Source organism: Sus scrofa, chromosome 17 (assembly GCF_000003025.6).
Source record: "Sus scrofa isolate TJ Tabasco breed Duroc chromosome 17, Sscrofa11.1, whole genome shotgun sequence".
Taxonomy (NCBI): Eukaryota; Metazoa; Chordata; class Mammalia; order Artiodactyla; family Suidae; genus Sus; species Sus scrofa.
In genome coordinates, this window is record NC_010459.5 from 16,763,165 (window position 1) to 16,788,863 (window position 25,699).

A 25,699-nucleotide genomic window follows, 5' to 3' on the forward strand; every position below is an offset into this window, starting at 1 on the left:
GTTGAGTTTTCCAAGGGCAGAGTTTAACCACAGCAAGAGATGACGTCTTGCAGTCCAATTTGCATTCATTAGAATGCAACTCTTCAAATGGTTATAAGGGGAGATGTTTCATTGCCGTCTTCTCAGTCGCCCATGATTTCATGTTCCTATAAACATAATCTGTACCTTTCTAGTAAAAGGAAAATGAAAGAGGATAGAGGACTCTCAGTCAATCCCTGTGACCTTTGGATGACAATCTGTGAAATAATGAGAACTGGATTTCCCAGAATGGGCCTTACCACCCTTGCCCCTCCCCTCCATCCAGATTGAGCATGTGCACCCTGGATGCAGCTGTTGTCATAGAGATGCTTCTTGTTTGTTAAATAAATGAACTAAATAGTTACAGGAAAATTAGGCAATGTAAACTGTACATGTATAAATAAGTTATTTCCTTTCAAATGCCAGATGCCCTGTCTCTCCTTCTCTTGCTTTTGAGCTCTCTCTAATTATAGACACTGAGGATTTTACACAATTAACATTTGGGCTGTCTACTGAGTGCAAAACATGAATCTATATGGAAACAAGTCATAGAATGCATATGGAAAAGAAGAAAAGAGTGGCGATGGGGGTGGTGGTGGTCCTAGGTTTACCCAGAATATAATTTTAATACCCAAAATATAGTTCTAGAAGCCAAACATGTGTAGTAAAATCTAATTTGGTAGATTTGTACTATGTCCTAGAGAATAAAGTTATAGGAATTATATATATATTGGGAATCCAAAATTGAAAAATTGCTTAAAAAAATTAAATGACCTTGGTGCTTTTAAGCCAATTGCCCTGGGCCATTTCTATGATGAGAGTGAATTTAATACTTGAAACAGCACTAATTTTCTAAATCAATTACACTCTCTCAGTTTCCTCACTGCCCTGAGTGTAGGTCAGCCATAATCATCTCTCTCCCGAGCAAAGGCAGTTTCCTAAATAGCCTCCCTGACCACAGTTTTGCCACCTCCATCAAGTAGGTTCATTACACAGAGCATGACTTTTTTAAAATGCTAATCTGATGCTTCCCTGATCTTTAGTGGTTCCCATCATCTTAAAGTCACTCCCTAATATGGCTTCTAACACAGACTGTTTAAGGTTTCTTTAATATTGCTACTTGTGACTGCTGTATTTTGTCATAATTTAAGTCTTGAAAGAGACTTTTGACCTGATATCATGGCCAAACTCAAGGATCATCTTTCATTCTGGAATGAAAAGTTTATAATTGTCCAAAACCTATTTTAAGCCTCATCCACATATTTCAGTCTCAGCACTGTAACATCTTATTGCACCCAAATTCTTGTTTTTATGTTAATCTCCTATGAGAATGGGGTCTCCTTTTGGCCAAGGACCCCCAGATTATTTATCTTTTTTTAATTTTAGTACACAGTGAGCATGATAAATGTTTATAAAATGAATGAATGAGTGAATAAGTGAATGGATGAATGAATAAATGGGCAGATCCTTCAGGTTAATATTTCAGTACCGATACTCAAATACAGCTACAGGAGGTAATACTAACAACCATGGATGATGGAGTTCCTTCTGTGGCACGGTGGGTTAAGAATATGCCTGCAGTGGCTCCTATTGCTGCAGAGGTGTGGGTTTGATCCCTGGCCTGACACAGTGGGTCAAAGTATCTGGCATAGGTTGCATCTGTGGCTCGGATTCAATTCCTGGCACAGAAACTTCCATATGCCAAAAGCATGGTCAAAAAAAAAAAAAATTATTGATGACAATATGGATTCAAGCAAGGTAAGTGAAACTGTTATTAAAAGGTGTCTATAATATCAGGATATACTCAATGAGGCATAACCCACAGAAATTTTGAACTAAGACAATGATCAATATGAAAGAATGTAATAATATTTTTTAAAGCACAAATCAAGACAGATCTAGATTTAAACATATCTCCACTACTTAAAAGCTTCATTGGGCCCATTCTTTTACTTGCATTAGCTATATTTGTGTACATAGGATTAAATAAAGTCAGCAGCATGCCTAGCTTTATAAACAGAGACAATGTGACTCATACATAGTCAAGTAAGACCTATGAAAAAGTTTTGATTCTAAGATGTTTTCAACCCTGAGATAAATTAATAGAATCTCTCATCTGAGAGCTCCTTACTTAAACATCTCCATTTAAAATAATAAGTTTTTGGCAGTTATCTACATAACAGTACTTTAAAATGTTTTCAAAGACAAGAAAACATTTTTGTGGGTGAACACATTTACACACCAAATTATTATAGTCATTGGTACCTCCCTGTTGGATTTGAATACATGTGTATTCTGGGGAAGCAGTCAAGTTCCTTAATACCCACAGATTGATATTTAAGGGTTTTAATGTTCTAGTGAGCCATTCCTTGAAGGGAAATGATGTGGAATTCAGGACACTCAAAAATCAGTCCTAGTCACTGGTACTGGGAGGGAACAAGAGGAAATAGAAAAGGTTCTTTAATAGGGCTTGGCTGTCATAATATCATCCTTGGGTCTTCTTGTTGGTCTGAGAGCAGCTGTTGGAAGCTTTCAGCCAAAGCAATGAACTCAAGACTTTCTATGTAGATTTTGCCAAGCTCCATGATTTAATGGCAACTCCAAAATAAGGCAAGGTCAGACTTCCCCTGTGGCTCCAAATAAGGCAATGTCCTCCCAATACTTTAGAAAAGATAACTTCTTACTACATTTGAGTCCTTTTCTCCATCAGAATGCTAAGAATGAAGAAATATTTATCCACTAGCATCAAAGGGGAGAGTTGAGAGTTCAGTTGTCTCTTTCTATTTACATATTAATTTTTAATGATGATTTATCTCTTAAAAATATCATGCTGGGAGTTCCTGCTATAGTGCAGTGGGTTAAGAATCTGACTATAGCAGCTCCAGTCACTGCAGAGGTAAGAATTCAATCCCTGGCCCAGTACAGCAGGTTAAAGGATCTGGCATTCCTGCAGGTGTGGCGTAGGTCACAGCTGCAGCTTGAATACAATCCCTGGCCTAGGAACTTCCATATGCCATGGGCATGGCCATAAATATATATATATTATATATATATAATATATACACACACACACACATATATATATATATTTATGCATATACCATGCTCATATCCACAAAGAATCATAAGATCAGTATGAACTGAAGTGGAGAAATAAACAAACCTCTCAAAATGCCTTTTGCAACAATGGGTAGAGTTGTCAGTCTTCTTAGCCATTTAATATCCTCCCAGCTGATGGATGGGTCTATTGCTTTAGCCACATATGCAGCAAGTCCACTATTGTCTCCAAAATTTTCCTTAGGAGAAAATGCTAAATCATTGGTTTCAAAATTTTTCATTCTGAAATAAAATGAGAAACTTTCCAAAGTTAGAGATATCTTTACAATGACTCACCCAATGAAAAAAAGAGAAGTTATCCTTTTCTAGTCAATGGGCTGTTCATTCTTTAACTTTCTACATATTGATTCCATGCGTATTTTCCATGTTTTGATGGAAGATTCAGAGCTAAATGTCACAACCTAGTGAACTTAATTGGTCACTTAAAGTTTATTTTACATCTTAGATTTTTTATATAAATAAATCAGTTTAAAGGAAAAAATGTTCAGCTAAATTCAAATACCTGTACATTTTTAAACCATTTTCTCAATATAAACAATAGATTCGACAGTATTTTCAGCCAGCAATGCATACTAATCATAAAGATGAACATTTGCATAGTGCATAAAAACTTAGCAAGGGCAGAGTTCCTGTCGTGGCTCAGCAGTTAGCAAACCTGACTAGCATCCATGAGGACACGAGTTCGATCCCTGGCCCCACTCAGTGGGCTCTCCAGCGTTGCAGTGAGCTGTGTTATAGGTCGCAGACGTGGCTTGGATCTGACATTGCTGTGGCTCTGATGTAGGCCGGTGGTTACAGTTCCAACTGGACCCCTAGCCTGGGAACCACCATGGCCCTAAAAGACAAAAACAAACTTACCAAAGGCATTTGCAGACCCATGATTTAAAAAAAAAAAAAGGAAAATTAAACTGATAATCTATAATTCCTATATTATATAGAAATAAAACCAAGTATGCTAGCTAAGACAGCATTTGGGCTTCAAAGTGGATCTCTTGACTCCTAACTGCATTCTCTTCACTCAGATCTCAATTGCATCCAGGCAATTGCATTTGACTTCAGAAACCTTTCAAAGCCTTAGTGGAAAATTCTACAGGAGATTTAAACTACAATTGCTTGTGTTAACACCTTCTGTCTGTGGCCACTGGAGACACTTTTCCCTGCCCTACTATCACTGTGGTGGTGGTGGTGGGAGAAGTGGGAAATGTTTCCAGCAGGCGAGTTGTCAGCTCTTGCTTCTCCCTTCATTTAGTTGCTTTCTCTGAGGCCCTCTGCCTGCTGACTCAAACTTCTCAATCTTCTAGACAATCCTGACCAGGATTTCAGTTTTCCAATTCTCAAGGCCCTCCTTTCTTTGCTTGTGGTGTGATGGTTAGTTTGGTCAACTTGATTGGGCTAAGGGATGCCTAGATAGCTGGTAAAACATTAGGGGTGTCTGTGAAGATATTTCTGGATAAGATTAGCATTTGAATCAGTAGATCGAATAACAATGTGGGTGGGCATCTTCCAATCTGTTACACTATTGCCCCCCAGTTCTTGGATCTTCAGACTCAGACTGGGACTTACGCTTTTGACTCCCTGGTTCTCAGGGCTTCGGATTCATACTGAACTACTCTGGCTTTCTGGGGCCTCAGCTTGTAGATATTAGACTGTAGGCTTTCTCAGCCTCCATGATTATGTGAGACAATCCCTCATAATAAATCTATTTTTAGATATAGATGTATAGATATGAATATCCTATTAGTTCAGTTTCTCTGGAGTACCTAATAGTTTCCTTGCTCTTGGCGCCTAAGTCACCTTCTATTCAGCAAACTCAACATGTCAAAGACATTGGTGTGTAAAGACCCCAGTTCCTTCACCCCTAGGCAGATTAACTCTATGTGATCTCCCAGAATTTCCCAGCAACATTAAGCTTCAGTTCCCCTTAGCTGTAACCATCTTTTTTAAAATTAGAATATAATGGATTTACGGTGTCGTGTCAATTTCTGCTGTACAGCATAGTGACTCAGTTATACATATATACATTCTTTTTCCGATATGATTTTCCATCATGTTCTATCCCAGGAGATTGCATAGAGTTCCCTGTGCTGTACAGCAGGACCTCACTGCTTATTCATTCTAAATGTAATAGTTTTCCTCTACTTGATAACACGCCCATTGTTCATGACCTTTCCTCCCTTGCACCTCTTCCCCACTCCTCTATTACGCTTCCCTTCATCTTCCAAAGGATCTACTTGTACTTAAACCACTGGTTCACACTCTGCTCCTAAAGAAACCCAAACTGAGACACAACGTCATGAGCAGCTGCCTTCTCCTATGTCTAATATTGTTAACCCAGTTTAGAATGGTACGTCTCCAAATTACCTGTAAGACTTTGCTTCTGGCTTACTCTACACTTGACATCTTTTCTCTAAGTCTAATATCCTGATAGTCTAACATCTAGATTTTGGCAGTTCTCCAAGCTAGGGACAAAGCTTTTTCTGCCCGCACCTCTTCCTCTAACTGGATGGCTGGCTATCTGGATACACAATACCACCACCCATGTTATTTGGCTGCCTACAGCCCTAAATCCAGTTGTCTACTTCGTTTCTCTAAAAGGCTGACTTTGAATGATGACAACGACCAGGATTCCCCTTGCTCTTCTGCACACCATAAATTATCCTGCTAACCAATCTCTTCTTTGCATAAAAGTACAGCTGTATATTGACCTCTGAATTTATCATAGTTCTTTCTTTCCTTCCACTGGTTCTGCCATTGAACCTAGAAAGAATCTTGGAGTCAAGGCTGTAGCAATTTTTATATAAAACTAGAGGTATATAGGCAAAATGGTTTTAATTTTTTAAGAGAATAATAAGACTTCTTTTGGAGTTCCCGTCGTGGCTCAGTAGAAACAAATCTAACTAGGAACCATGAGGTTGCGGGTTCGATCCCTGCCTCAATCAGTGTGTTAAGGATCCGGCATTGCCATGAGCTGCGGTGTAGGTCAAAGACGTGGCTCAGAACTGACGTTACTGTGGTTCTGGCACAGACCAGCAACAACAGCTCCGTTTAGACCCCTAGCCTGGGAATCTCCGTATGCTGCAGTTGCGGCCCTCAAAAGACAAAAAGACCAAAAAAAAACCTGATTTCTTTCAATACAAAACTACGTTTAATGCTTTCATTGTGCTTTCAGCTAAAATAGCTGGTTGTGTAGCTTGGGTGGCACATATTATCGTAAGGACATGTATATTCACATCCCATATCGCTCTATTCAAACCACTGGCAAATTTTTCTCAATAAGGATTGAACAGTTAATCTAATAATTTCATTGATTCAGGTGGCCTTAAAAATCACAGAAAATTCCACCTCCATGAGAGTCATACTGGTATCCATCTATTTACTGAGCTTTGGTTTGGGTTTTAGCTGAAATATTTGGGCATTTTCTTTTTATCAAACCACTTAGGGTTGTACATTTAGTCACAGACTTTGGCCTTCTGTGTTCATCCCAACCTGAATTAAACTAACCTTCAGGTCAATAAACATAACATTAGTATGGAGACTTATTCTATTACTTAGAAGTGATATTAAGTGATATTAATTTCCAAACTTTTAAATAATATTGTTAATAAGAAAAAGGACCAGTCTGTCTATCTCATAGCAAAACCAGAGGGGAAAAAAGGTATAATATCTGTATGTGTATATTCTCTGCATAGCACCCCAACCCCCATCCCAAACAAGCTACAGTGTTTCAGCAGGGGTGGGGTGAAAGGGTGAAATGGATAGGAAAAAAACAGAAACATGGATAAAATTATATAAATAACTGTTGTTATTCTTGGATGGTGAAATGCAGATCAACACTTGAATGAATGTTGCCTTACAGAAATTTCACTGCACAATGAAGCCTTGTTGTTACTCTAAAACGTTGTTCAAAGCCAGAGCCAAGAAAAAGTTTTCAGATAACTTGACAGAGACCCACGATGGAGTGTTTTACCAATGACTCTGAAGGAAACCTCCATGAATGCTATTTTTATTAGGATTATGACATATACACACACCAAAAAAAAAACAAAACACTTAAAGTGACTTCTGATAACCAAAGTATTCCATTTCGTAAGGAAGGAAAAGGGCAACATCAAAATAATAACAAGATTACTTGGGACTTAATTACCTGAATCCCAATCTGTTTAATGACACAAAGGCAATGGATAGAATTATAGAATTTCTTCTTTGTAAGGGAATCATTGGGCTTTGAAAGGACCCCAAATATAATCTAATATAAAAATGAGTTTAGTTTTTAGTAAGTTAGCATCATAAAAATGTAAAAACTATTAAAGAAATTTTGCATTATTAAATAACCAATAGTAACTTAATAAGAATGATTATTACAGAGAAATGTATAATATTAAGTATTGTAAGTATTAACAATGTAACATTAAAGATAAAGCTATATGTCTCCATTAGGGGAAACAAATGATAAAATAACAACCAGTAGGACACATGGTATTAACACAATATGAGAGAGAAAGACTTTCATAATACATTATAGGAATTGGTGCATGGAACATCAGCCTTTAATTCTGTGGTTAGGAAAACACATATTGAGAGCATAACCTTGCTAATTTTTTATTCATTGTAGCTGGGCAGTTGGAAGAAAAATTCAGAACAAGGATTTTAAGTATGAGCTCAATCGCTTGTTCAGCTTCTTACTCATCTTGCTATATTGGGTATGTCTCTTATACTCTAGTGTGCATTGATTGATTCCACATTACTTACTGAGCACCTACTACACGTCAATGTTTTTGTAAAATGGTCAAAATTGCCTGGCCGCCTAGGGTTGACATTCTAGCCAGGGGAGACAGAAAATAAGCAAAGAACATCATCAATATATGATGGAGCCTGTCACAACATGAGTGCTCTGCAAATTAAAGAAGAAAGGAGAGCAGAATAAGAGGGATGTGAACTGATAGAGGCTTAACTTGAAAGTCTAAATATGGTGATCAGATAGACTGGCCCCATGGAGAAGCTGCCTTGTAGAAGAAATTAGCTGAGCTGTTTTACTGTATTTGTTTCCTGTTGCTGCTGTAATAAACACAACACTAGAGGCTTTACAGTGACACAATGTAATTATATGACAGCTCTGGACATCAGAATTCCAAAATATATCTTATGGGAATAAATTCAAGGGGTCACCAAGACTATTTTCCTTCCAGAGGCTCTAGGGGAGAATGTGTTTCCTTGTCTTGCTCAGCTTCTAGAAATGATCTGCATGGCCTTAAGTCCAATAGTATCACTCCCTACCACTGCTTCTCACAAAGCATCCCCTTCTCTGACTCTGACCCTAATGCTTCCCTCTTATAACGACCCTTTGCTTGTCATGAAGCCTGTGATAATCCGGGATACTCATCCCATCTCAAGGTCCTTTATCACATCTGTAAAGTCTGTTTTGCCATGGAAAGAAACATATTCATAGGTTCCAAGGGTTAGGACATGGACCTCTTTGGAAGGTGATTATTCTGTTTCATATTATATGAATTATATTGTGAATGTCTTCTTAACCAAATAACTTAGATGCTATTGGGCTATGTCTGAAGTCCCCCCCTCACAAATACTTTTCTCCCCACTACCACCAACTCACAATCCCCACATATACTGTGTCTCTATTCCATATACTGTATCTACTACTTACTTTTTATTTTAGTTTCCCAATATACAGACGTGTGGATTCATCCCTGATGTAAAAATGTAAAGGAAGTGAAGTTAGTGTTGTATTAATTTGGGGAAAGAAGGTTACAGGCAGAAGGAAAAGTCAATTCTGTGCCTGACATATTGGAAAAACAGAAGGGAAGCCAGTGGAGCTGGGAAAAGTGTATGAAAATGAGGGTGCTGGGTGATGAGGTCAGAGAAGCAAGGGAGAGCCTCACCAACCACTTTTTCCTGAGAGGCCTGGGAAGAAAAACAGTCTGATCTCTTTGTGTGTGTTCTGCTCTGACTATTGTGATGAATAAATCATTCCAGGGCATAAGGAAGCATGTTCCTGGGCAAACCACCAAAAGGATAGGTGTCATGATTTACCCTTATCTTCATCAATGATTGGAAATTTCTTTTCTTCTCTATTAATTGCCTTGGTGCTGCACCAAAAAGCCAAATCTTAATCCAGGGTTAATGAGCCACCTCCATGGGGCATGGAGATGGAAGAAGCTTCCTGCCTCAGAGCCTTGGGAATCAGTCTGATGAACTGGCTTCATTCCTTGCCTCTTCCGAGAGGAGATGAGAATTCGCCACATTCCCCCTCAGTTTTGGGAACCTCCGTGCCACTCATGATGCATACACACTTGTTTTGCGCATAGACCAGGCAGAGACTACCAAACTCCTGAACTCTGGCTGGTTCCAGATGCCAAAAGTCAGGACTGTTCCCACCCCTCCAGGCAGAGGAAGCAGCGAGGGCTGGAAGGAGCCACTGTTTTACAGACTCCTTCTCCTCTGGATTTCCTGCCTCCCTTGCCTGCCAAACCTCACTTCTGAACAGCCCAGCTTCACCTTCTATGAGTCAGGTCAGTTGCGGAAAGAAACCTGATTTCATATCAGGCTGTAACAGATGAGCTTTTTGGTGGCCTGTGGCCTCCAGCGGAAGCCTGGGCCTCCCATCTGTGGGCTCTGCCTCCACCACTGAATGTGGGCCGCCAAGGCACTGACCCTAGGGCACTGGCCCCTCTGAAGCCCACAGGGACAAACAGTGCCAATGTGAGCTCTGGGGGCCAGGGCACCGGTAGGGGTGTTTCCTGTGTTCCCTGTAGCCTGGATGTGTTGCTCATTATTTGATCATCTTCAGACGGGAGATGTGACAAGCTGGGGAGCCGTGGCCACTCCTGTGCACATCAACAGCTGAAAAGGGCCTTTGTCTTGTGGTCCCTCACGTCATCTGGGCAGGAGCCCAGGCGCAAAAAGGGGGAAAAAGCAAAGCAGCCTTCCCGCTCCTGACTGAGTGGCTCTGGCACCAAAGTAGCGAGAGATACTGACCAGAATTAACACGTGTGTCATCTGTCACAGTAGATACCACTATGAAACACATTCTGTTATTCAGAGCAAGGAAGGGCTTCCTAAACTTAAAGAAAAAAAAATCCTACTGTATTATCTATTATTGTCACTGTTGATGATGATGATTGTAGTGTAAGAGGAGTAGGAAAAAGAAAAGCAAATTCCTTTTCAAATGATCAAAGGCAAACAATGAGGAACATTTCCTGTCAGCAGCCTAAATATGGGAAAACTAATTATTGTAAAAAGTATGAAAACTAAGGCAACCAAAATAGAGAAATAATATGAATGGAGATTTCATACTAGGGAAATATGAAACCATCCACTTTCTGAAAACTTGGCAAGAAGTAGGAATATGTCAGGGGCTTCTGTTTTTTTTTTTTTTTATTTTATTTTTTATTAAAGTATAGTTGATTTACAATGTTCTGTCACTTTCTGCTGTACAGAAAACTGACCCAGTCATACACATATATTCTCTTAGAAAGACAGGGTGTTTGGGCAACTTGGTGTCTGGGATACGTGTAGCAGAGTGATTGACAGCTGTTGGGGGGCACTTTCTCTTTTTGACATTGAGCCACTGATGGTACCACATGCAAAAATAATATCTAAGCTTACCTGGGACAATCACAGAGATAACATCACAATGGTTCATATACATATAGTTTAAGGGCCAGGTTTTATGCACAGTAGCTCGTACTCAAATAGGTACACGCACACAGAGCAGAGCTATATGGCAGTTATGTGACACTTACACAAGACTGTGGACATATGCGATGGTTAAGATACATCCCATTCCAGAGCTCCTTCCCTGACTCAGTGGTTAACACACCCAACTAGTATCCATAAGGATGCGGGTTAGACCCCTGGCCTTGCTCAGTGGGTTAAGGATCAAGTGTTGCTGTGAGCTGTGGAGTAGGTCGCAGATCTGGCTCAGATTCTGCATTGTTGTGGCTGTGGCGTAGGCCAATGGCTGCAGCTGCGATTCAATCCCTAGCCTGGGAACCTCCATATGCTGTAGGTGTGGCCCAAAAAAGACAAAAGACAAAAAAAAAAAAAAAAAAAAAAAAAAAGATACATCCCATTCCATAATACATACAGAGTTCCTGGCTCCCAAAAATCTTCTTGCCCTGATGTGGAATGCTGACTTGATTTTGCATCTTTTAGTTTTGGGATCTTTCAGAAGGATTAACTTTATACATAGACAGAGTAAGCAATGGTCTGTGTGAAATGAGGGCTTGGATTTCAGGGAAGGCATCCCTCATTTCACAAGCTCTGATGGATCCTTTCCAATCCCATCATCAAAGTGTTCTCCAATAAAACTAAGATTTTGGTTCCTGTTCAAATAGTTTTACCCTAAAGGCTGTCAGTAACACACTGGCATGAAAAACATAAGGGTAGATTTTGGTAGGAACTGAAGGAAGTTAAAAACAAAGGGGAGGAAAGATCTATAGCTTAAGGGGGTTGAGGTCTTTCTCAGTACACTCTACTGAGTTCCTAGTTTTGGCTCAAGATGATTCTAATCTTTTCCAGGGAAAAGGACAACAATTTCCCACTAAGGATGGGATGAAGGACCTGAAAAAACCATCACAGCTGAATTTTAGATTACTAGATACATTGTTTTTTTGTTTGTTTTTGCTTAGATGAATGAGTGAGTGGAGGAGTGAATGAATGAATTGTGAATATTGATCCATGGATGAACTAGAGCAAAAGAGGAATGTTGCCCAAAAAACAACAATAAAAATAAAGAAAGGCACATAATGTAGAATAACGTGAGAAAAAAGAATATATGTATGTAAATATAATATATACATAAAAAAATAAAGGGGAATATTACTGAAAGAAGAAGAAAGAAGAGACAGAGCAAACAGCTGACTTCTTTTGTCCCCATTGTTTTAGCTTTCTTCAACCTTCCCTGCCAGATTTATTCCAAATACTGTTAAAAATAAAATATAAAGGTAGCTCTTTGATTCCAACAGACAAAGAATAGCAATAACAAACTGTTACCCAGGCTAAATTAAGTATGGTCTTATCTACATGGCAATTCATGCCACCTAAAACCCTTAATACTCTGGTATATACATTTTTTTGACTTTTACAGGGCGATGGTGATTCCTGTCTCTGTTTTAGAGCTCAAGCGTGAGACCCTCACATAAGGGGTGTGATTTGCTGAGGATTATGTGGATATTTGACAATGACACTATCTCTAGCACCCAGACCTTATTTATCTTTCCTAGACAAGATCCCAGTCAACCATACTTTGGGACCAATGTTTTGTGACGATCTCATTCCCCTGGATACCCACGTGGAAACTGGAGAAAGCCTCTGGGGTTTATGATCCAACCCCAGAGGCTTTCTCCAGTTTCCACGTGGGTATGACCCTAACCCTAACCCTAACCAAGAGCAAAGAGACATAGAAAACCAGCTCAGGGGCCCAGGTGATCAGAGACCCATGGTTACCTGAGTTGGGATGGCAGCTTGAACCTGTTACGCACATCATCAAAGCGGTTGCCCAGGTAAGGAGTGTCCACTGTCACAAATATGGCCTTGTAGCCCATCCGCTCAGCCCGCTGCACCAGCTGCTTGGTGACCTCACGGTCCTTGTAGATGTAAAGTTGCAGCCAGCGAAGTGCCTCAGGACCAGCTTCTGCCACTTCTTCAATTGAAGAGGTAGCCCAGGAACTCAGCATCATGCCAGTTCCCAGGGTCCTACAGGCTGAGGAGGAAAGGAGAAAATTCAAAGTCAGCCTGACATCTTACTGACTCCAAAGTCTTCAAGTTGTGGTTCAAGGCATCAACAAAGGCAAATTGGAAATAAGTCAAATCTTCAAAAAGTTAGAAATATGCATTCCTTTCCACACTCTGTGAACTGATCTTGAGGACAAAAATGACTCAAATTGCCAAAGATGAGATATGTGTAAGGATGAAAAAATTGGGAATGACCTGAATCTCCAAACTTGGGGGATAGGATAAACCATAGTTCATAAATAAAATGAAGTACACACACCCATTAAAAGTCATATTTTTATGAAAGTTAATTTTATCTGTCAGCTTGGCTAGGCAATGGTTCCCAGGTATTGGCTGTGATGAAATTTTTTAAAGGAGATTCATATTTAAATCAAATGGAATTTAAATAAGGTGAATTACTCTCCATAATGTCACTGGGCCTCATCTAATCAGTTGAAGGCCTTAAGAAAAAAGACTGACCTTTCTTGAGGAAGAGGGCATTCTGTCAGCAGACTGTCTTCAGACACAAATAGCAACTCAGCTCTTCCAACATGCCAGCTTACCCTGCAAATTTTGGACTTACCAATCTGTACAATTCCATGAGCTAATTCCTTAAATGAATCTCTTTCTCTCCCTCTCTCTCTCTCTATATATATCTATCTCTCTCATCTCTCTCACCCCACCTTCCTTCTGTTTCTATTAGTTATAAAAGAATGACATTTACAAACTTAGTAAAGATTTTCAGGATTTATTAAGAAAGCTAAAAGTCTACAAAATAACATGTATAACACAATTTGTACAAAGGTGATTACTGGTATATGAACCTAAACAGCCTAATTTCTAATTATAGGTGGGAGAATTGTGGCAGAGTTTAATTTTTCTACCTTTTTAACTTTTTTCAATTTTATCTTTTAAAATCTTGTTAAAAGTGCATTCTACCATTTACACTGTCCTTTAAAATGTTATACCATTCATGTCAGCCATCCAAGCAGACATCATTATCTTTTAAACAAGATACCATGAGCATGTAAGTGAAAAACTAGATAGATTCATCTAACCAATTGTCTTAAAGAACTTTAAAGAACATAACTAATAGGCCTTTGTCCAAAAATAGGTAGTCAGGTTGGGGTCAGCTTGAGTGGAGAAGAAACTGATAAAATTTGTATATCAAATACCAAACATACTAAGAGATACTACCCTGGGTCATTGGACTTCCTGCATGCCTGCCGTATATCAAATTTGAGTAAAAGTCCCTGTCCAAATAACACTCATAGGGTGATGATGAGTAACTAGTGACAGGCTGTTTACAAAACTACCCGGAGAGGTTAAAATGTTTTCATGCTTCTCAAACTTTAGCAGACAGCCAAACCCCAGGAGTGTTTGTGAAAACATGGTTGTGAAAAACACCCCCAAGGGTTCTGATTCAGTCATCTGAGATGGGACCCAAGAATTTGCCTTCCTAACCGGCTCTCTGGTGGTGCTGATGCTTCCAGTCCTTGGACCACACTTGACAATCAAATAGCCTTATCCTGTGATAGTAAAACTCTAAGTTCACCCAGTAATGAAGGGGATTTTGGTTTTGATAAATGTTACTTTTCCTATGCCATTGAAGGTGTTGTTCATCCGTGTTCTTCAGGGCATGGGTCAGACAAAGAAGACTTCAACTGTAGATTTCCTTTTCTGTGGGTCACCGATCTGTTCCCTCCAACTGTTCCCCTGAGAACTCTTCTTTGAAGGATTCATGACTTGCAAAACATTGCCCAACAAGTCACATTTTAAGTAAGTAATACTGCATATGAACATCTGGACCATTGTCTGATTTTCATTAAGATTTGTAAATACGGAAAATAGCCACAGGTCATCCACTGCTGTTTGGACCGAACACTAGGAGACACTGATTACTTTAGTGAGAACTCTCTGACCATCAATTTACCATAAAGAAAATATGTCTTGAAGAGGATGTGGCCAAAGTAAGGTCACACAGAGATGGGCGCCTGAGTAGGATAAGAACTCAGAGGGTGTCTGACCACTCCCCCAAGGAAATGATTCTTGTAGAACTCCTAGATGTCCAGAAATCTCCCCTGGCATCAAACATGGATAAATGTACTCCCCCAATCCTCCAGGGCCATGACACCCAAGGGAACAGGCTTTCCACATGCTTGAGGAGAGCTTTGGAAAGGTATGGAAGCTTGGAATCCAGTGGGTAAAGCCTACCACATACTGTAGGAGCAAACTGTGGATATACAAAAGGGTCCAACTAAAAAGACCATCAAATGATATGGTAGCTTTCTGTAGTCTATGCAAAGGCTTCGCAAGGGCAACAGTAGCTCTGCCATGGAAGATCCAAAATCTTCAAACAGATCTCCTTGAATTCATATGAAATATCTACACACGCTCCACACAGATTGCTAAAATGCTACAAACCAATGCACCAATAATATCTACTTGACCTAAACTATCAAATTTGTAGGAAGCATCAGCCTTCACAAACATTCGGTCCATTTCCCTTGGGTAAGCATGTCTGAAGAAAAGCAAGCCATCTGCTTCTTGAGTCTACTGACTCTGATACTGATGATTCCTGATATTAGTGATGCCCAAGGTTCACTTTCCAAGATTCAATTATGTGGGACTGAAATTTTGAATCAAGTGTTCCCCAAATTCTAAATTACCATTGTTTCCAGTTATAGGCATTCAATAAATACTTGGTAATTTAATGCGTTTACTTTAAGAGAGTCTCTTGGACGCAGCGGGAATATCAGTGTCTGTGCTGACATGAGTTGAGACTAAGTAAGATATCACTCTCAGGAGAGAATAGGAGCAAAACTGAGAAGGCTCCGCACTGCTTGGACCCTGTATGAATGATGTACTATGCTCCCCATTATCTTGTGATTATTTGTTATGATAAAGAAAAATTACTGATGACTCCCATCCGTTGTTTTCAACACAGTTTTATGTTAGAATGAGATAAGGGAGCTTGGGATTTTGCAAGAACCACTCACAAAGACCATGGAAAATCTACCCTGGCTCCACTAAGGACAGATCTAAGATTAAGTTGGCACATACCAGCATGACAATTCTGCCTGTTGAAATATTGAAATGCTTCCACTGCTTTTGGTAAATAAGCAGGGCTCTGAAATAAATGACCCTGCTTCCTGAGTCCCTTCAATGTGACATCACTCCTTTCTCCCCCCAAGAAACATTTGGACTCTCACCCCCACAGTCCCACACAATCCAGCAATTTAAAGGCTAGTGTCTGGCAAAGCTGGGAGCATCCAGACCACTGACAGAGCACTAGAGAACAGCATCTGAGCAGCTCTTGTAATTGATCAAAGTCTTCAGTGTACTGATTGCTAAATACTTGAAATATCACCTACTCCTGAGAGATAAAGATGTACCCTTCCAGCTCACATTGTTCTTTGGGGGACAAAAATCACAAGGTTTTTAATTTTCTAAATTATCTAGCATAGTCAGATTTTGTTAAGAAATTCTAATTTAAGTGGAAATTACTTTGTACCCAGCTCTGTCATGTATCTAGAGTCTGCTTCTCAGTTCCTCCTCATTGCAGGCAGTCATTATGAGATCAACAAGTTCTCAGAGATCTTAAAAGGTCTTCGAGAGAAATGATATCCATGTGACACCTAACGCTGTTTCATCTTTGAGGATTTAAGCCATGGGAACCACCAGGAACTTTCATGCCAGTCTCTGTCCGGTACTTCTCAAGCTTCAAGGTGCATAGGAGTCACATGGGGATGTTGATAAAGTTCAGATTCTGACTCAGCAGGTCTGGGATAGGACCTGAGATTCTGTATTTCCAACAAGCTCTAAGGGAGGCCAATGCTTGTTTCATGGATTATACGTGGATAAGAATGGAGTGGATATCTTCTTCCACAAGGACCTATGCAGGTTAATTGGATAAAGTTGATGGCCTGAGTAAAGATTGGACCTTACAGGAAACAGGGGGCAGAAAATGATCAGTAGTGGAAGGGTGGGTAGCAACGGCTGGTGTCTTGTCAATTGCCAGCCACGCCCTGCTGAATCTCTCCTCCTTCTCCATTGTTGTCCTTCTGGAGCGGGGCACAGGTGCTCTTTGCATTCATCTCTTACTAGATTTGAAGTCAAAGAACTAAATTGCATTACAGTAACAGACCTTTAGCACACTCAACCATTATCAGGAGTATTTCATAATCTTGCTTATCCAGGGTTTGCTCAGCTTCCTAGATTTGTTTCAAAGCAAAAGTAAGCAACAAAATAAAGATAAAATGACAGAAAATGAAGAAGAGAGAAGTTCTTCAAAGATAAGAAGACACAATTTACCCATTATAAAATAGCTTCTAATATCAGATCCAACAGTCTTACACATACAATTAAGGTGCCAAATCATTGCGTAAAACTGAAATTCGTCATGCTAGTTTTGACAAGGATGAGAATTATAATATGTTCAAGAGTAATGTTTATTCACTACCACAAAAACGACAACAGAGAAAATGTAAATTGTTAGTTATCAATAGGAGTCAATGTCTATTATTTGGAACATTAATTCATGTGGGACAAATCATATACCCAGATTAGAGTGGAACAATTAAGCAATGTGCTACTTTGGGTACAAATTTTTTCTTTGAAAATAGCTCTCCTTATGGGAAAGGTGAGTTAAGTTTCCAAAACTGTGTATTGAAAGGAAAAGGGATAATATGATGAAAGGGCCTAAAGGGGTTTTTTTAGGTGCATTTGATTAAAAAGCTCCTGCAAAACTTAGTCACCAAAACAGCTGCACTGAAAATTTGGTTGAGAAAACCATTTTGTCTTCTGCACAGGAAGTCATTGTGTAATGGGGAAAATATGTGATGACAAAGTACCAAGCGTTTGCATGTGACACACTCAGGGTCTGACACACTGAAGTGTTTACATAAACATGCACCCCACCAGCCAGGGAGTGGGTCAGCCTTTCTTCACACAGGAACTGTCATTACGCAGGTTTGGTAAAGACAAAAGTAACATTATTACCTGCATATCTAAAACTATCATTGAGATTACTCAGAAAAATAGTGCTCTGAATTCAGTAATCTAAGAGAAGTACAAAACGTCCACTATAATTATGTGTGAATATTTAGATGGGGTCAAACAAATCTTCATTTATGATTTAGATCTTTTTTTTTTTTTTTTTTTTTTTTGCTTTTTAGGGCTACCCCTGCAGCATAAGGAGGTTCCTGGGCTAGGGGTCAAATCAGAGCTAGAGCTGCCGGCCTATGCCAGAGCCACAGCAATGCCAGATCCAAGCCACATCTGCAACCTACACCACAGCTCATGGCAACGCCAGATCCTTAACCCACTGAGCGAGACCAGGGATCAAACCGGCAACCTCATGGTTCTTAGATTCATTTCCACTGCACCATGACAGGGAACTCCAATTTAACAAATTTAAATACTTCTTCCAAAGGCCGAGACACCAGGGTTTTCATGATGGTCCATTGTCTCAATTTGGAGCAGTATAACCTGGAGTGATCACAATGTCACTGCACCCCAAGAACTCTTTTTTTTAGCAAGCTTTTTTTTTTAATTGTTGATTTACAGTGTCATGTCAATTTATTTCTGTACAGCCTAGTGATCCAGTCATTCATATACATACATTCTTTTCTCATATTATCTTCCATCATGTTCCATCCCAAGAGAGTGGATGTAGTTCCCTGTGCTATAGAGTAAGACCTCATTGCTTATCCATTCTAAATGTAATAGCCAAGACTTGGAAACAACCTGAATGTCCATCAACAGATGAATGGAATAAGATGTGGTACATATATACAATGGAATACTACTCAGTCATAAAAATACTACTCAGCCACAATGCTGTTTGCAACAACATGAATGCAACTAGAAAGTCTCATACTAAGTGAGGTAAGTCAGAAAGAGAAAGACAAATACCATATGATATTACTTATATGTGGAATCTAAAATGTGGCACAAATTAACCAAGAACTCTTTTTGACTCTATGAAAATATTTTCAAGGAACAATCAGTCCCAATAACATCTTAGGCCTCCCTTCCTTGCTTCCACTTTATTTCTCTGCAATAAACAAAACCATTTGCTTTCCTGTAATGATTCCCAGGTTATTCTGTCATCTTATTGTTGTCAAGTACTATAACAACTGGCAGATGGCATGGACACCACACCACACCACTGTGAGAAGCCTTTGCAGAGTGATTTCAAGGAGTATCAAGTTTGCATGTGATGATGTCAATTGACATCCCTCAGTTTGCTGGAATACATATATATATGTGAGCCTCTGACTTCTCACTGTCACACTTTAATGTATCAGGCACACTAATACTTTAAGAAGAAGCAATTTATGCTCTCAAGAAAGCTGCTCGATAGCTCAAATTCTGGTGCAAAATACTAGAAATTATTGCATTTGATTCTGGTCTTTAAAACAGCTGGAGTCCAATTTTTTAATGGTTGTCCTGGATTAATGAAGTTTGCCTCATTGCAACGTGATTGTTAACACTGAATCTATCCTTTTTTGAAATTTTTTGTATACGAATTATACATTTACATATAAACACATATATAAAGGATGTCCATAATAATTAATATATGTTTATATATGTGTATATGTGCATAATGTGTGAATGTGTGCGAAGACATATCCACTGGCTTTTGGTTGTTGGAAAAGAACATCCAAAACAGAAAATTGAGATGAAATAGATTGAAAATGAAGGCAAAAAGGGGTATGAATTGATTTTTTTTTTTTTTTACTACAGTGATGCAAAGTAGTCCCTTCCAAATGTTTAACTGATACAATTTGGACAATGTTTTCACGAACTATTGTTTCTCCTTTATTCCTCCCTACTTTTGTTTCTTCTCAGTAAAAGTGGATACAATGATGGATGAAGAAAATTAACTGAGTCACACTCTAGTGTGAAACAGGTCTAGGTTCAAATGCCGCCTTAAGCATGGACCAACACTAGGCATTGGTGGAGGGTGTCTTCCTCCCCCCGTCAAATGAGGGGAATGATAAACGGTAATGACCTCACCGGTCTATTGTGAGGATTAATGACAGGGATGTAAAGTCCAAGCACCTGATGCATAAAAGGCACTCACTTCAAAAAGAGTAAAAGTTTCATTTAAAGCAGATCTGGTGCTTTTCCTGGATTTAGGTAAAATTAAGAATAATGGTGATATTTTCCTCGTAGGCATGCTGAAATGTATATCGACCTGGTCACCTAGTACTACACATAAATCTATAAATCAATAAAGCTTTCAAAAATACATCATTTGGGTCTGGAGCAAAGAAAATGACAATTTTTCTCGCTGAATGGTCTTTCACTCGGTGTTAAAGTTGATCACTTAATCTTGGAAAATCCAGAAAATTCAACAGCTAAAGCTCTCACCTACACCCTAATTCAGTTCTTTGGGGTCTGTATGGCTCTTTGTGTTACTCTGCAATCTGTTCCACCTGCACCTTAATAGGTGGTCAAGTCATAGTTGAGTCCCCAAAACTTCACTTTGGAATGTTCTGGCCTTTTAGGCTCAAAAAGAAAGTGTTTAGATTTAATGGTTTTATGACCCATGGAATCCTGTGTGGTAGCCTCTAATTGCATCCAGGGGCAGGAATTTCTTTTTTTAATTTTTTTTGACAGTTTAATAAGAAATTACTAATATGCTGAGCATTCGTGGAACGCATTAGGTGGTTTTTAATTTTTCTCTATTTGAGGTCCCAGCACTCCCTCGTGTGGCATTTGTCCACATAACAAGTCAGAAGCAAAAGTATAAGTAAATATTTAATCGCTTTCTTCACTTTCTTTATGATTTCCCATGATTAAATGGAGCAAAGGAGCTAATGTACTTCCATGGAGAGTGAAATAAAATTTTATTACAGCCACTGTGCATAAAACCAGAGAGATTTTCACAATAAGGTACTAAAAGCCTCCGTGCTACAGTAAGCATTTTATTAATTGGTTCTTTGAGAAATCAGAGATGCTCTACTTATTTTGCAAGATGGAAATTTAATTTAATGAGACCACCTCCTTACGTGCTACTAACGTTTATGTTTATTACTGCTATTTTCTTTAATATGCTAAATATTTTGAGGAAATGATTCTGTATTCATCCCTGAGGTTTATATGAAGGATAAAACTTAGAAAATCCAAAACCTATCTAAAAGAGTTTCAAACAGATGTGCCATTATAAGTAGAGGCATTTATATGACTGCTTAAATAATATAATAATTGTCAATATTAAAATGTTAACCAAATCATCCACTGCAATAAATCTCTTATTCATAACACAATGCATGGCAAACTGCTCTCCACTATTTCCTGCTTATTTTCCTTCCATCTTAAGAGAATTTTAGGAGTTGTAATTTTTGCTTCTTTAAAATTCAAGCCCCTTTATTTATGCTCCTGAATTTTGCCCAAGGCTTTAATTTCCTAATACGTTTCATATTCCGTGGCTTATCCCACACTCTCAAAATGAAAGGGATTAAACTGTAAAAACATAGAACATTTGCAATTAATATTCCAAGACCATACCATAGAGTTCGCCTTAGGGATCTTGGAAATATCAGTAACTGACCATGCTGTGCTATAGACAGCACCATGTAAGGGACTAATAACCTTGAGCAAGATCTGAATTTCTCTAAGCCTCAGTTTCCACTTCCACAGGAGCTGGAGAAAGCTCATTAGGGCTTTGGGCTCAAATATTTTAAGACAGTAGCCGAGGATAAATAAGTTAATAAATTCAAATTGCCTGGCATATATTAATTTCTAAATAAGTGTTGGTTATCATCATTTTTCACACGACTTTGAAGTATCATTTTTTAAGTGTATGGAGAATTTATTAAATGCCTATGTGTTTTTAGCAAGGTCCAGAGATAAATACATATCTGATTGCTCTCTATCCCAAGAATGTAGCTTTAAGAAATGAAAATCCAATGTAGGCAGATGTCATGTCCTGTCAATGTCCTCCAGCCTGGCTTAGAGTAGAAGGTAGGGAAAGAAAGGGAATATCAGAAATATAAGGAAGGGCAGGTCTCCACTTGGATCCCTCTTTTTGTTGATGACATTTTAAAAGGGCCCCAAAACATTTATTCAAATTCTGAAAAAAAAATCATAAAGATTATCTGTTCCTGTTGGGAGTTTTCTAGGGCTTTCGTTGTTGTTTGTTTTGTTTTTTTAAGGCTGCACCTGAAGCATATGGAAGTTCCTGGGCCAGGGGTTGAATCAGAACTGCAGCTGAAGCCACAACCACAGCAACACAGGACCCAAGCTGCATCTTGCAGCAACACCAGATCTTTAACCCAATGAGCAAGGCCAGGGATTGAACTCTCAGCCTCACAGAGACTATGTCAGGTTCTTAATACTCTGAGCCATAATGGGAACTCCTGTTTTCTGGTTTTGAGTGTTCTCTCTTTCTCTTTCAACTTAGCAGCAGAACTCTTTCTTTAAAGAATTGTTCTTGGAATTCCCGTCCGTGGCTCAGCGGTTAACGATTCCGACTAGGAACCATGAGGCTGCAGGTTCGATCCTTGGCCTTGCTTAGTGGGTTAAGGATCCGGCGTTGCCATGAGCTGTGGTGTAGGTTGCAGACGCGGCTTGGATCCCGCGTTGCTGTGGCTGTGGTGTAGGCCAGCAGCTACAGCTCCAACTGGACCCCTAGCCTGGGAACCTCCATATGCCGCAGGAGCGGCCCTAGAAAAGGCAAAAAGACAAAAAAAAAAAAAAAAAAGCCAATCTAAGGCAGGCCTTTGTCATGAGTTTGGCCGCAGGAGCGGCCCAAGAAATGGCAAAAAAGACAAAAAAGATAAAAATAAAGAACTGTTCTTTCTAATCCCAGCGAGCAACACAAGTAGCTGAAGGCTCAGTGACACACACTACTACCCTAACATCCTTGGAAACAACTCCAGCTTCTCTGGGGCACCAGAAGTAAACCACTGATCTCCACAAGCAGCTCCCTTTATCAGGGAGGAAATGTAATCCTAGAGAGTGAGAATGACCCGCCACAGAAAGTGAAACTAGTTAGTGGTGAATTTCCACATAAATCAGACGCCCCAGCTGGACAGTCCAGGGGACAGTTGTAGCCCATAAAAGTATTTGCTTTGGCCCACACATTGTTGCCTCAAACAGTATTTTAAAGAATTTTGATTTATTTGCCAACATTTAAAAACCAGGAGATTGCACGTAAAAATCAAGGTTTCTGGCTTCTCTTAACATTTAGGAAGATTTGGCAATCCCACATCCTCGCTCCCCTGGGGCATCAGTTAGCTCAGTGCTGAGATGTGGCTGCTCTCCTTCAATGGAACTCGCAATCTCAGGTTCGCTAGTCTCCACCACGGAGCTTACGTTTTCTTAACTTCATTTTCTTAACTTCCTTGAACCTTTACATTACCAGCCTGGCCCTTAAAGCCATTTTTTGAGGTTCCTGCAAAAAGCTTAAAACAAAAACATCTTTAACCAAGGAAAAAGAGCAATTTTCATTCCCGCTAAGATGAACCACGTATTCCTTTCTGAAAGCAATGTTTTAATGTATGGAAGAGAAATATTTTAGGGACTTGAAATATCGGGGGCAAATAAAAAGCGAGCCCCATTTCAGGAAGCTTTTCCTTTTCACGTGATCCCCACAAGAACTTCTAGCGGTAAGATCGCTTATGTAACTAGCGTTGCCAGGTTTAGCAAATAAACATAGGATACCCAAATGATTTGGTTTTTATCTAAATTTCAATGATCACTAGCTCCCCGTGTTTTATTTGGCAATCCTACACTCATTTCCATTTTGGAAACGAAGGCAGAGTAGCTTCTTTGGTCCCTCTACACCGCCGCAGCCGTGTGAAAAAGAGAGCTCTGTTCTAGGGCTTCATTCACCCCGGAGACTGTCCCCAGGGCCGAGACGAAAGGCCAGAGAACCCTTGAGGCAGATCTGTGTGAAGAAATCTAGAGAACCAGTTAGGACGTGAGGTCGTGGTACCCTGGCAACTTCCAGAACTTTCTAGATGCTTATTCTAATTATTCAGGCCAGACCATTCCCTGGGGATTTGAATGCCCTTCACCTGCTCCTACCAACCAGCCTAATGGGAACACTTTCTCCAGAAAGGGCTTTTAACTAACCTCTATCCTCTGAACTTGGCTTCAATTTCTCCTTCTCCCTAGGGTCCAAGACCCTGGAAACAAGAAAGCTTGATTAGAGGCCAGATAATTTAGAGGCTGGGGGAAAAAATCCCCCACAAAAACTTCCATAGATTTCACCATCTCCCCAAGGATCAGGCTGGCTTGAGAGGACTTCCATATTTTGAAATGATATAATTAATCGTATAGCAGACGCATAGTGATTTTCTGAGTTTTGAGAAAAGGAAGAACTCTCCACCAAATACGAGTGTTCCTCCATGCTGACTGAAATTTGCCTGTGGCTACATACATATTCAAGTAGCCGTCTTGGTTTGCTTTCTTCCAGAAGCTGACAATGAGATAATGCTATGAGCCTTTCTTTTATTTGGGAATGATCCCAAGATGAACCAAAGGAGTCTGAAGGTGAAAGGGGGTGGGAGACAGCCCAAGAAGGCTCTACTAATGGGCAGGTAGCTTCTGAGGACAACTGAGTCTCGGTTCTGTTGGGGAAACCCTGGGGGACAGGATTAGAAAATGCTTCAGGTACCCTGATCAAAGAGAGCTGGGCATTTATCCATCAGCCTGAGGGACACCCTTCCATTCACCCACTCCTAACCCCACCCCCATCCATCAGCTCCTGGTGCCAGAGAAAATATTAGGCAAAAAACTGCAGGTCCTGATAGAACTGGGAAAAAGCAGGGGGCTATATCCTTGGTACCAATAGCATCTGTTCCAGGCACGCTTCTCCTTCAGAGTAACCTATCTACCCCACAACAAAAGCATACCAGCCACGGAATACTCTTGCGATGAGCTGCTCACCATGGCTTCGGGATTGACTGGAATATTAACTAGACCATCAATCCACAGATGGTAATTGGAACATAGAAGAAAACCTTAAGAATGTTGAGAGGCTTAAGGGGCCTTTCTACTACAAATCTGGACTATAAACTGTCATGTTCAGGATTTTATTTATTTATTTATTACTTATTTGCCTTTTGTCCTTTTTAGGGCCTCACCCACAGCATATGGAAGTTCCCAGGCTAGGGGTCCCATCGAAGCTGTAGCCGCCAGCCCACGCCAGAGCCGCGGCAATGCCAGATCCAAGCCGCATCTGCGACCCACACCACAGCACATGGCAACGCCGGATCTCCAACCCACAGAGCAAGGCCAGGGATCGAACCCGCAACCTCATGGTTCCCAGTCGGATTCATTTCCGTTGCACCGCGATGGGAACTCCCATGTTCAGGATTTTAGATCCTCGAAGACAGTATGTTATGACCTTTCATTGCCAGCTCCTCTGTGTCCTCAATGTCTGCACATCCTCTTTGTCCCGCCTTCCTACCTTATCCTAATGTCTTTCAAGTATGTCACTCTCCTGCACTCTCCTGGGGGGCCTGCTTGCATGCGCCTAAAGTGATAAATTAATTACTTTGGAGGGATTGTGATTGATAGATAAACGGGCTTCACCTCATGACATGAATGGGATATTCTGGAAATGAAAAGCCACACAAGGGAGTTCCTGTTGTGGCTCAGCGGTTAATGAACCCAACCATTACTCATGAGGATGCAGGTTTGATCTCTGGCCTCACCCAGTGGGTTAAGGATCCTGTGTTGGAGTTCCCGTCATGGCGCAGTGGTTAACGAATCCGACTAGGAACCATGAGGTTGCAGGTTCGATCCCTGGCCTTGCTCAGTGGGTTAAGGATCCGGCATTGCTGTGAGCTGTGGTGTAGGTCGCAGA

At 40.0% G+C, this 25,699-nt stretch overlaps 1 protein-coding gene across 2 annotated transcripts in view; it reads right to left on the bottom strand.

Annotated features, from left to right (window-relative positions):
• The window catches only part of HAO1 (hydroxyacid oxidase 1), a 56,308-nt gene that overhangs the window by 17,012 nt on the left and 13,597 nt on the right, over window positions 1-25,699 (bottom strand). For both annotated transcript variants that reach the window (NM_001243431.1, XM_021077275.1), the window contains exons 3-4: window positions 12,601-12,856; window positions 3,182-3,357 (exon numbers count right to left, since the gene is read on the bottom strand). In NM_001243431.1, coding sequence (NP_001230360.1) covers window positions 3,182-3,357; window positions 12,601-12,856 — 432 coding nt within the window. The remainder of the gene's footprint in view (window positions 1-3,181; window positions 3,358-12,600; window positions 12,857-25,699) is intronic.